The 12,641-nt window shown below is 57.2% G+C and overlaps 1 protein-coding gene across 4 annotated transcripts in view; it reads right to left on the bottom strand.

Moving 5' to 3' along the window:
- The window catches only part of BRD4 (bromodomain containing 4), a 91,017-nt gene that overhangs the window by 7,290 nt on the left and 71,086 nt on the right, over positions 1-12,641 (bottom strand). For all 4 annotated transcript variants that reach the window (XM_028095291.2, XM_028095294.2, XM_028095295.2 and 1 more), the window contains exons 9-13: positions 12,070-12,269; positions 11,417-11,712; positions 10,224-10,334; positions 632-684; positions 126-516 (exon numbers count right to left, since the gene is read on the bottom strand). In XM_028095291.2, coding sequence (XP_027951092.1) covers positions 126-516; positions 632-684; positions 10,224-10,334; positions 11,417-11,712; positions 12,070-12,269 — 1,051 coding nt within the window. The remainder of the gene's footprint in view (positions 1-125; positions 517-631; positions 685-10,223; positions 10,335-11,416; positions 11,713-12,069; positions 12,270-12,641) is intronic.

Genomic DNA, 12,641 nt, shown 5'->3' with positions numbered 1-12,641 from the left:
TTTCCTTAACGGCTCACTCGGGAAAGCCACCGACCTCCCCGTGGAGGCAAGACAACTACCTGCGGGGGTCCCACAGGTCGCCCAAAATGCCTCCCCGACCCTCGGCGGCTGTGGCTGCAGCTCACCTGGAGGAGAGACCACCGAGTGCTGGTTGAGATGAGGTGGAGTGCTGTGCTCGGGCGGCTGGGGCAGGTGGGGGGGCAGCTCAGGCTGCGGCAGGTGCAGGATGGGCTGGGTGAAGTGGCCAATGGGGTCGAAGACGCTGCCTGGGAGCTGGGGCTCCAGGACAGGCACCTGGGCGGCGATGAAGGGCGGAGGCGAGGATTTCATCGTGGGGGCCGCCTGCGGCGGCATCGAGGGCGGAGGCGGCGGGGGCGGGGGCTGCTGCTGCTGCTGCTGCTGCTGTTGCTGCTGCTGCTGCGGTGGAGGCGGCGGGGGCTGCTGGGGAGGCGGCGGGGGCTGCTGGGGCACGGGGGCTGGGGCCTGCTGCATCTGCTGATGGTGGTGGTGATGGTGCTGCAGACAGACAGGCTGACGTCAGGCAGGCGGCACACTCCTGGGTGCCCTCAGAGCCCTAAAAGGGCAGGCGGCCGCTGCTCACCTGCTGGAGGACACCCCTGAGACCACATACCTTCTTCTGCTCCCTCCCGGGGTGCCCCTTCTTTTTTGACTTCGGAGCCATCTCTGCAGAGGGAAAGAGAAGGTGGTGAGGCTCTGGGGGAGAGGGCTGTGAGCTGGCCTCCAAGGCAGAGCAAGGAGAAAACAGAGGGTAAGTTCAGGAGAAGGGCCGGTGACGGTGAAAGGGAGAGTAGGTGGGTTCTGTCTGGGATGGGAGTCGGTCACGGGAAAGGGAAAGACGTGTGGGGTGTTACCTACCCATCTGCCTGCCGCTTTTCCTAGTGGGGACCATATTTGAAAAGCCTCCCTGCCAATTTCCAGACCATTAGCTGGCTCCATTAAAGGATGACACCCGGGTACACCGGGAGCTGAGCTACGGACACCTCCCTGCCCAGTGTCTTCCCCACTTGCTGGTCAGAGGCCACTATGGTGACCCAAGTGTCTGTACCCCAACCTGCTTTGCTTTGGAACAATCACATTAGAAATCATCACATCCATTTGATGATTAGCCAAGTGAGACTCAGAGAGACTAAGGGACTTGCCCCGTGTCACACAGCTAAAGTAACAACATGGTGGCCTCCAACTGCACTGCCCTCTATGCTAGCTCCTCCCCAGCCTCCCAGGGGAAGCAGAGATGCACAACTGGGGGACAGAGCGCGTGGAGGTGTTGTCCCATGCCTGGCCGCGGAGTGAGCACTTTAGGGGAGGGTGGGAGGGAAGGAAACAGGCTGGCCTCCCAGGAATGACCAGGAGGAAACAGGGAAGGTGCTCACTACCACTGGCCAGCAAAGGGAGGCCACCAACCAGCACTCCCTTCCTCGTGGGAGACCGGCCTCAGAGAAGTCCCCGTGCTGGGACACGGCTAATATGCTGCAGGGACTCTCCCTGCCATGTGTCCCCTGATACCTCAGGGGCCGACAGCTGGTTGCTGCTGTTGTGTGGACTCGTCCAGGGTGGGCCTGCCCCTGCGAGGAATGTGCGGGAGCCAGCGCACACACCCACCTCTGCACCCACTCCACAGATTTATGCTAAGGATCTTTCGACAGCTGTTTGCCCCTCACCAATAATCGCTGGTGTGCAAACCCGAGAGAGGGAGAGGAGAACCAATCAGTAGTACTCATGGGCTAGGAAATGATGAAGTCACCAACCAGGTGGGAGGTGGGACCCATGGTGCTTTTCGAATTCCTGTCACCAAGAGACACCTCATGGCTTTGCCTGGCATCCCCTAAGATCCTTGCCAGGGTGCTGGCTCTTGCTGGTGTTGGAGGACAACATGCTTTGCTACCTCCACTCGCAGCTGCTTCATGGAGGGCCGTGCTAAGCTTCTGGGAGGTGCACAGCCACAGGGTACAGCGCGCTACCAAATGGGATGAGAAAGGACCTCGTGCCCTGCAAGAGCTCACCACTCCATGCAAGAGACAAGACAGTGTGACACAGACCTCAGCAGCTACAGACACAGGTCCTCATACAAATGGCAGCAACCAGGGACATCTGGAACACGGGAACCATATGCCCAGCCTCAAACCTGGACACTGGAGATGCCAGGATACAGAGTTCAGGGCTCTTTGGGTCACAGCAGGAAACCAGGTGAGAGGAACACTCTTGTGGACGGGACATACAAAAGGGGACAGTTTTGAGTGACTTGCAGGATTAGGGCCACGAGGCTGGCAGCTGCGGGGTAAAGGAACTGAACTAGAGAGGTGGGAGGCCCAGGACCAAAGGAACCCTACATGCGCTAGGGGAAAGCACAGTACAGAGAGGCCACTGAGCCGAAGGGAGCAGGAGAAACGGGCTGAGGGTCCCTCCAGGATGGGCACCTCTCCCAGCAGATTCCAGTAACGTGCACTGAAGCTCGAGGGAGGCTGGAACAGCTGCTCACACAATGGGCAGGCCTTTGGGAGGCTGGGGGATCAGAAACTGGGGTAAGAAAGGGGCCAATGGGTAAAGTCTGACCAAGAGAAGACACCGTATTGTGAGGAGGGCTGGGGTGGCCTGTCATCTCATGGCCCCAGGGGAAGCCCTGTTTTTTCCACCATAAAGGAGGAATGGTGGCTCTGAGCCTTCACTATCTCCCCCCAGCAGGTGAGTAGAGAGGCCCACAGGAGCACTCATGGGGACAAAATGCAGTGGGGTCCCAGGAGTTCCAGAGAGCGGGTCTCGGCTGCCTTGGACAGTGTCCCAGGTCCAGGTCTCCGTGAGGAAGTGCTGGTGGGGAGGCGGGCAGGCCTAGAGTGGGAGGTGTACAGCAGACCTCCAGGACCAGAGGACACAAGGGGCCGGCGGTGGGGACCAAGGGCTGCCGGAGCCTGCTTGGGACAGCTGCATCTGGCTCACATGGCCTGAGCCTCCTGAGTTACTGGTAGGAAGACAAGACAGGAAGTGCACAGCTTCACGACACACCAACCCCAAGACACCCCACACAAAACTCTCTAGAAAGGGTTACATGAAGATGGCCTCGAGTACTGTGTGATCTTTATTCCATGAAAATCTTGAACTCAACACAAATTTCATCTTTACATAGGATGGTAATTGTACAAAGAATTAAAACGTTTTGTTTTTGTAAAATCTGATTAGAACACTGATTCCTCCCGCCCCCCACCCCCACTCAAGGGAGGGAGACGGGATTGAGGGTAAGGGCAGGGCAGAGGCACAGAGCCCAACTCAACTCAACTGACTGGGGAGCCTCGGCACTAGCAGAGGCCCAGGCCACCCACCCCTCCTGCAGCAACCCCTAAGGCCCTGCGCACCCCCCGCCCACACACGGGAGGCTGCCATTAAGGAGTGAGTGGGTAACGCTCTCTCTGCTCTATTCCTGGGGCACCGGGCACGGGGGACAGCTTGAGTCTCAAGATCAAGTTCTTTGACAGATGGAAGCCCCATGGGCAAGGAGGTCAGGATCCACAAACAGAAAGGGTGCAAAGACCCTGCGGGAGAGCTGGCCTGTGGCTAGAGCTGGTATGCACGAGTGTGGGAAGGGGCAGGGCGGGGCAGCACACAGGCCGACAATGTGGGAATCCAGGCTGCCATGTGTTCCAAGACGGCAGAATCTTCCCAGAAAGACAATGCCAACAGCTTCCCAACTGTCCTGTGGGAATCTCCGGGCATGAAGCCCCCTGGCTCCAGCCAGGCCGAGCTGCACTGGGAACACATCAGGCACAGGCCAAAGGGCAGCTCAAAATAGTCTGTTTGGCAAATGTAGCTTGACTGGGAATCGACTGGCCAGAGGATCAGGGAGCAGCCTAGGAACTTGCAAGCATCACTGCAGGGCCCTGGAGGCTCTGGAGGGGCTGGATCTAGAACACAAAGCCCAGAGGAAGGATCCCAGGGTTTCCGCACAGGAGGTGGCCAGTGCCTGAGGGCCTGCTGATGGTAAACTACACCTCCTTAAACTTGCTTCCAGCTCCAGAAGGCAGGCTCCAAGACGCCAGGAAACTGCGAGAGGCCTTGAAGAAGTACACACAAACTACACTTTAAAAAGGAAGAAAAAAAAAAAGCACTCCCTGAAACACAGATGCTGTTCCTTAGGGGACTTTTCAGCGGGCAGTTTTCTGCTGAAATGCTGGATTCATGACCAAAAAAGGGCCGATATTTATTTTTAGAGCAAAAAATCCTATTCAGTGCCTCTCAGAGGCCTTGGATGATGCGGTCACCCTGGACTGCCCCACCCCTGGAGGCTGTCATTATTCTAGGGCACTGAAGAATGGGAGGGTGCTAGCAACACCCCTCAGAGATGTGCACGGAGCAGGCCCTGAGGGCTCGGATGGCCTCACGATGGACTGGCCCAGTGCTCTGGATCTGAGAGCCCTTTCTCGTCCACTAGCCCAGTGCCTCACCCCACTGGGGACAGGAATCCTGGACTCCAGGGGCTAGGTCAGCTGGCTGCATGGCTGTTTCTCCTCGAGTGCCCCTCAGCAGCAACCTTCCTGATCACTGCAGCCTGCTTCTAATTCCTTGGTGGGGGGGTGGGGAGTGGGGGACAAGGAGGCAGCCCAAGAGGTACTTTCCCCTCTTGTGACTTTAGGCAAAGAGGCCAAAAAAGTTGGGAAAATGCCCAACAGGCAACAGTGGGGACAATGAAAACAGAGGGAAGACTCCTGGGGCCTGGGAGTCAGCTGTAGCTGGTGGCAGCCTCCAGCTGACGGAGCCTCACAAGCCACCAGAGAGAGGGCATGTGGAGGGACAGCCCCGCGAGCCTACAGGCCCAACTAGGCTTGCCCCTAAGGCCCCTGTCCCTCACGGGGGAAAGCTCTAGATATTAAGTGTTCTTCCTTAGGCTGAATGAGACCTTCCCTGGGCTAACGTCATTTTAAGGTCCAGGAGGAAAGCAGTTAGGATCCAGACAAAGAGGGAGGGATGGAAGAGAGAAAACATACTTGTGATGGGGCCTTGCACACGGAGCAGCACCACATGTATGTGTGTGCAGGGGGGATTGTCATCACCCACTGGGAGACGCCACCCGCCCAGAAGACCCCAGATGACCAGGGAGGCTGGGCAGGACAGCCAGGCAGTCTTTACACAGGAGGGCTGGGGGGCCAGCCAAGCAGGCAGCCTTCCCGGAGGCGGGACTAGGCGTGTACTGCTGGACATGACTAATCCACCCCGGGGGACAGGCCCAGGGCTCTGAGGAATTCCATAACTTGATGGAGTCCTGTCCCTTTCACAGAAGAAAATGGACTTAAGCTATAGCTTGCTGGGAAGGAATCTGGAACTGAAGACCGTTTTATTAAGAGTCCGTGTCCAATGATTAGGCAGGACCTACATAGAGGGAGAGAGAAACCAGTGTGAGAGAAATGGTGTGGAATGTACCATTCAAGTCACAAGAACAGAAGAACCACAGACCGAGCCAGCCTCCTGTGCCCTGCCCGCTTGACAGGGCACGAGAGAACAGCGCCGGAGTCTAGGAGCCCTGCCCCCTGCCTGGCCAGCCACAGGCGGCGACGGACCCACCTTCCCTTTACAAGGGGCACAGTCCCTGCACACATGGACGTCTCCAAAACCACCCAGAGCCCTGTTTATGCTCCTACACAGAACAGCTGCTTCCAGTAACAAGTTCCATGTGCACTGTGAAAGCAGGCCGGCATTTCCTTTATTGAAGGTCTTTGAATGTGAGAGGCGCCCTTGCCTGCCCTACTTGCCATCATTCCTGAAGACCAGCCAGGTGTGCCACACCCATTAGGCACCCCCGACTCTTAAGCTTGTCCCCTCTGGATCTGCTTTTCTGCACACTGTCTACCTCATGGAGGTGATGCCAGCCCTTCCTCAGGGCCTGGGCAGAGATAAGAAAATCCTCCAGAAAGGGGCTCTAGAGTGCAGGACCTCTAGCAAACAGCCTCATTTCTGCATTCCTACAAACCCCAAGAAACCACCACCACCACCACCAAATAAATAAATAACCACCAAAAAACCAAAACAAAACAAAAAACACAAAAAACAAATATAAAACACCCAAAATTATAAAAAGAGGAAGCAATTATACACACCGTCAAGGTTGGGGCGGGGGGGGGGGGGGCATAAAATGAAGACAGCCGGAGGAGTAAAGCTGTCCTTTTCCCAGGGCATCGAGTGTGTTTCCTCTTGACTGGAGAGGGGCATGGGGCACGTTCCCACTCACACAGCAGAGCGGATGCCTCTGTTGGAGTCACGGATGCAACCAACACTGCACTCCCATGGTCTTCAAGTGTGCGTGTGGGAAAAACCCACCCACCGGCCGGCCTATCGTTCAGGGCACATTCCACAAGGCTCACCCTCGCACATGAAGCCTCAAGAGTCCCTCCAGCTGCGACCCTTGCATGTGGGTGTATGAGGGGTCACCTGACAGGACAGGCAGACCAGCTACAGTCCCATCCTCCAGGTCTTTTCCTATCCCCACCCCACCCCCACCCCTACCAGGGGTCTCTCCTTTTTCCCAAGAGCAAGCGTCACACCCTTGGAGCGGGCAGCAGCAGGCCCCAAGATGGGACTGGGACCCAGTCCCTCAAAGACCCCAGGGGTCGGAAGCTGAGGCTGGTTGTCTGGGAAGAACGCCCCATGGCCTCTGTCTGCACTTTCCGGCTCAAATCTTTCCAAAACATCAAGCATTCCTTTTTCCCCTGGAGCTATTAAGAAACACCCACATGCTCCAATCCTGGGAAAAGGAAACAAGCAGACTAAAATAGCTGGAGTGTGCTCCCACTGCAACTAGAAGACCAGGCCCAAATCCAAGAGCATTGCCCCACACCTCCCCGAACCCATCCCAGCCCAGGTAGCTGGGGTAGGAGGATGTGCTCCTAAGAGGGACATGAGCTGCGTGTCCACCCTGCCCAGAAAGACCTGTGGATGGCATGTGGAAGGAGTCCATCATCAGCAATGTGACTGGGTGGAAGGCTGGAAAAAAAGAGTTCTAGGACATCCCTCCTGACCCCAGGAGCCAGGCAGACATGATCCCAGCACGGGTGACAGGAAGGCCACAGCTCTGCCCATAGCCCACCTGGGATGGCCACGGAAAAGTAGCATTTGTATCCCCTACCCTGTCCCAGTACTGAACCCTGAAGCAGATTCAGTCATTAGCCAGAATTGAAGTTCCACAAAAGACCACAACCCAAGTAATAGCTGGGTTTGGAAGATGTGGCAGGACTGGCCAACAGCGTGCTTCTGGGCAGGCGGGCGGCCGGGGTGGCGGGGGGGGGGGGGGGCACGCACAGGAGGCAGACACGACACAGGGTGGCCTGGGAACGGAGCTAGGAAAAGTCCAACCCACCTCCCCATCCCCCAATTCCCATTTGTGGGGGCACCGCCTCCCTGAACTAAAGCTTGGCCCCACAGACCAGCCCCGTGCCTTGAGCAGCCCACAGCGTCCTTATCTATGGAGAGTGGCCAAGAGGGGTCTATGCACCCCACCCCACCAAGCCCCAATTTCGTGCCTCTGTTTGGTTTCTTTTGGTGATTCATGTCTCTGGGCCCTGTCAGCAGAAATGACCCTTAGTACAAGTAACAAAAATAGGCCCTTTCAGGAATTTCGGCTCCGGTCCAAATGGAAACACAAGAACAAGGAGGGCAAAACAATTAAGCCCCAAAAGACCAAAGGAAATACCTTCAGTGCCCCCCACCCTGCCCTACCCCCACTAACTGGTCACAGAAATTGGGGCTGCCTAGCTCCAGGGACCCAGCTTGAGCAGCTGCTGGAGGAGCTGCCCTGGAAGTGCGTGTGGTTTCCTGTGTGGGATGGCTGCATTCAGTGGTGCAGGGGTGCAAGCTCCTACTTTGGGGCTGACAGTGTCTGAGCCCCAGGGCACAACCCCACAGGGTGGAAGCACCCAGTCGACCCACACCAGAGCTCCGCAGTGCACACAGACGAAAAAGGAAAAGTCAGAACTTAGAAGACAAATGGGAGCCTCCCAAGACGAGGTAGGGAGGATGCCTGGAAAGAGGGATGAGCCGGAAGCAGCCCAGCAAGCCACGGGGGCCGAACTGCTGGAGCCTGGGAGCCTGAAGGCCGGCGGCTCGGAGACTGTAAATCTCACCCTCCTTCCCGCCCAGACAGCTGTTCCCAGGACTCTCAGATTACTTGTTGCACAATCTTTCCATTTCTTTCAAAGGGGGAACAAAAAGGGAAAAATAACCTCAGCAGTCAAGAGCTGCCGGAGACGCCGTGACAGCTACCCCACAGCACACGGCAGGACGTGGGTGCAGGGCACTTTGGAGCCCAGGAGAACTCCTTCCTCCAGCAAACACGCCCCAAAGAAGAGCTCGGGGATCAGGGACAAAGGCCACAGATATAGACTCGCAATCAGGACCTGACGGCCAGGTACCACGTCGGGGCAGTCTGCCCTTGGCCAAACTGCACTGTTTTAACAATCAGGTCTCCTGCCAATTCCAACCTCTGGGGTTTTCTTTTGGTCACTCAGATCCTTTAGGAGAAAAGGCTGTGAAACCCCTAGTAGGAGCAGCCTGCTACGAACTGCAGGAGGTGCAAAAGCCCAGAGCAAAAGGCAAACCCGAGAGGTGGCTGGCACCGAAAGTGAGAAGTCAGTAGCCACCAGGAATGCTAATTGAGCCCAAGAATATGGCCATTCATCCTACTGAGTGCAGTGGGCCCTGGCTTGGGGCCAGCCCTTCCTGGCAGGCATGGGGTGTGGCGCCCCCTGCTGGTTGATAGATTAAAAAGCCACGGCGGGGGGAGGGGTGCGGTTTGCTGCTTAGGAGGAAAAGGACAAAAGATGGAGACAGGAGGGCAGCAAACTGCCCACAGCAGTCTCTGCATATACTAGAGCTCAATAAATACAGAATACAGCTTAATCAGTCCCATTTGAGCCCATTGGAAGTGAGGTAGTCCACAGAGGAGTCTTGGAGAAGCCCTTAGGCCCATCCCAAGGCAAGCCTCCAACCCACTAGGAAAGTCTGGTACGCTTTATCATAAAAGTGGAGAAGAAGAGTGAGAAGGCCCAGAAGCCCTCCCATCCTCCACTGCCCCAAACAGAGGCAGGCTGAGCCCACATGAGGACCTGTGTGAGCACACGCCTTGGAATGGGATCACCCAGCTGCTGTGAGCAATCCTCACACTTCCTTGGCACAATCAGATCACATTATGTTCATGAACTGATTAAGTGGGGCTTACTGTTTATCTCCAGTAAGAATAAAATGCCAGAGAGGGAATAGATCTATAAAAGAAAACACCAGGGGTCTTTGTTGCCCAAACACATTTCCCACTGTGGATACGCGTACCACAGGCTGCCTGGAGGGACAAGCCTAAGGCCCCAGAGCTGGTTCTCCGGTGGTCTGCAGATTGTCTCTGCTCAGCTGATGGAGCTAAACCTGCCTAGGGGCAACCGCGCTCACCCAGACACACATGGCCAGCTCCACCTCACAGTACAGGCTGGTTGCCAGGCTGCTTCTTCTCTAGTCTCTCCTCCTGGCCAGTGGGAGCACCTGCCGGCTCCCTGAGAATAACCAGGAAAGCACACATCTGGAGGAAAAGCTCCTCTCCCTACCACCATGCAGCTCTCAGCATCTCCTCCTGCCCTCACTGGCTCCCACCACCCCCCACACTGAAGCTCCTGCTCAGGTGGGCGGTGGGCTCTGCCAGGGCACCAGGGGGCACACGTGCAGGCCCATGAAACATGGAGAGAGGAACTGTTAGAGGCTGTAGGACATGCTGGTCCAAATGCGTGCAGTTAGGAGAAGCCAATGCAGCTGTGAGCACGCTGGGGAGAACGGCAATGCCCTGAGCCTGGGTGACAGCAGAGCCGAGAGCAGACTGCTCTACACCTGCAAAAGCACATCACCTGGAACAGCCATGCTGCATGCGACTGTGACATCGGGAAGACCGTAAGACTGGACAGGGTCACACTAAGGTCAATGCCACCACCTGGGCCCCAACACCCGAAGTCCTCACCAGCCCCCCCCCCACCAACCCCCTGGGGATTGTGCAGTGTCAATACCCTCAGCAACTCCTCCTCAGGGTACAGGGTCACCCACTGCCCCACGTAGAGGATTACCATGACAGGCCTCTAAGATGGGAGGGCCCAGAAAGTTCTTAGGACCACCATCTCTGGTCTCTAGCAGCCTGGACACATGACTAAGCCCGACACAGGCAGGAATGCGACGAGACAGGAAGGAAGATGCCTAACCTGTTTCGGAGTCTTCGCTGTCAGAGGAGCTGGACTCGCTGGTACTCTCCGACTCCGAGGATGAGAAGCCCTTCATCTTGGAGGAGCCAGCAATCACATCAACTTTCTCAGCTGTAAGAAAGCAACGGGGACTGAGTCACACAGGGCCCTGACCTAGGAGGCTGCCAGTGGCCATGGGCACACCCCAACAGCCTGCAAGAAGGGCCAGCAGGGAGTCGGTGCCTTGTGAGCCAGAGGGCTGCTGCTAAGAGGCCCTGCCAGTCCCACATTTCCCAGTGGTAAGCTGCCAGCCTACTGCACGCACGTCAGCCAAAACTTGGCTTAATACCAGAATTTCAAAGCCCCTCCGACCCCACAGAATACCCCGTGCTGGGTTCCTCAAAGAGTACAAGACAAGGCAGGAGGGGATTCCCTAACACTAGGAACTGCTGGGCTGGGGCTCCCTCAGCTACTTCTCGGGCAGTGGGTGAAGGGGATCTAAAGGAGACATGACAGGAGAGACAAAGCAAGACATGAAAGAGCCCCAGGAGTCTCCCAGCACCTCAGCATGTAGACCGAGGGCAGAACGTCACTGTGCAGCGCCCCAGGGAGGGGCCCGAGAACCCCAGGACGCAGTCCAGGCTGGGCGAGAGGCTACGCATCACTTGCTGACGTGGATCCTAAGTCCTACTGGTCTCAAGACTAAAGCTGTGAGCAAGGCATTTCTAACAGGAAAGAGTTGCTTGGCAGACTGTGTGGAGGAGGCCATGTGGAACTAGAGAACAGCAGGCAGCGACAATGCTGACCCACCACCTCTCCTCCTGGCCCCTGCTCCCCACCCCGACTCCTGTTGCAAAGAGGCGGTGGCAGGATGGGGAGTGGCTGGCTTTGGGGGAGGCTCAGCGGCAAGAGTGAGAGCAGCACTGCTTGGAGCAGGGCTGGAGCCGCTGAGGTGCAGGCGGGCCCCAGATGGGTACCAGCCAGGAGGCCGAGAATGGCAACCACAGCCCAGGGTCCAATGCGATGTCACCACCCCCCAGAGGTTTCTTTGCCTAGGACACAGCTTTTACAATTGGAAAAACAGCCTGCACAGGGAGAGAGCCACGTCTGGAATGCAAAGTGAACCGTGGACTGGATGGCCTCCTCCCTCTTGGCTGGGATGGCCAGGACTGAGAACCACCCTGCCCCGGGGCGGGCGGGGGGGGGGAGGGCACCTTGGGGTTTCCTTTTCTTCCGCAAACAAGAGGTTACATAGCGCTCCAGTTCTCGCAGGGTGGACGGCTTCAGAGTCTCAAAGTCGATCTCGATCTCATCAGGGTTGGAGTTCTTGAGGGAGGGCTCCCGAGACTGGATGATGTGCACCACACGGCCCAGCTTCTCGCCAGGGAGCTTGTTGATGTCCAGGCTGAGTTGCCGCTTCTCCTCATACGACATGGGCTTGCACTTGTCTTCCTCCTCTGACTCATACGCAGGGGGGGGCTTGCTCTTCATGGGCGCTGGCTCCTTCTTGCTATGAAGGGGTGATGCAGACACTGTGAGGAACGGGTGTCCTGGGAAAGCCAGGCACCCATTCCTCCATTTGGGGCTTGGTGGATGGCTTCCACACCCCCACCCAGACAGCCTTCAAGGGACATGGGGGAGGCTGGAAAGCCCTTATCGGGAGCACCCACTGCAGACAGACTGCAGACTGTGCTCTGCCCTCGCCTTCCACTCCATGCTCCCTGCTACCCCCCCTCCCTTCCCAAACACAGTGGGCACCAAAGCTCCATCCCAGAGGAAAGGGCACAGATGCAGCCTCCCTACCCATCATGGCGGGCAGGGGTTGTCCCCCCCACCCCCACCCCGGGCAGACTGGGGAGGCACAGACCTCACATTGCTGTTGCTGCTGTTATTTTTCTTGGTCTTTTTGGGAGGAAGTTCCTTGGCTTTGCTCTTCTTATTCTCCTCCACTTCCTCTTTCTTTTTGTGCTTTTCCTTTTTCTTTTCTTTTTTGTCTTTCTCCTTTTTCTTTGGTTTGTTCTGCTGGGGCTGGGAGAGGGCTGCAAGCTGCTCGTGCACGGCTTTGAGCTGTGGAGCAGACAGGCAAGACACACACGTCCATCATCCTGGTGTGTGTGTGGACCCCCAGGCGTCAGGGGGCAGGGGAGGAGGGAAGCACAGGGAGGGGGCTTGGCGCTCAGCCTTGTGACCTGTTGCCTCACCAGATTTTCAAAGTGCCCATGCCCACCCGGGCCACAGACTCCGAGGGTGGCCAGTGCCCTTCTTTGCTAGAGGAGCTGCCCAAGCTGGCAGACACCGAGCTCCACGGCCATCCAGGAGGAGGGTCCCTAGGAGGCTGGGTACTAAGGCCCTGATGTCCGGCTTGTAGGACCCCAGGAGAGATGGATATTCTGGCTCAGGCTCCTCCTTCCAGATACTGGAAGGATCTAGAAGCCTCAC

Source organism: Eumetopias jubatus, unplaced genomic scaffold (assembly GCF_037043125.1).
Source record: "Eumetopias jubatus isolate StellerSeaLion01/CBP00866 unplaced genomic scaffold, mEumJub1_p1.0 scaffold_1, whole genome shotgun sequence".
Classification (NCBI taxonomy): domain Eukaryota; kingdom Metazoa; phylum Chordata; class Mammalia; order Carnivora; family Otariidae; genus Eumetopias; species Eumetopias jubatus.
This window is presented reverse-complemented; position numbering and strand designations above follow the sequence as displayed.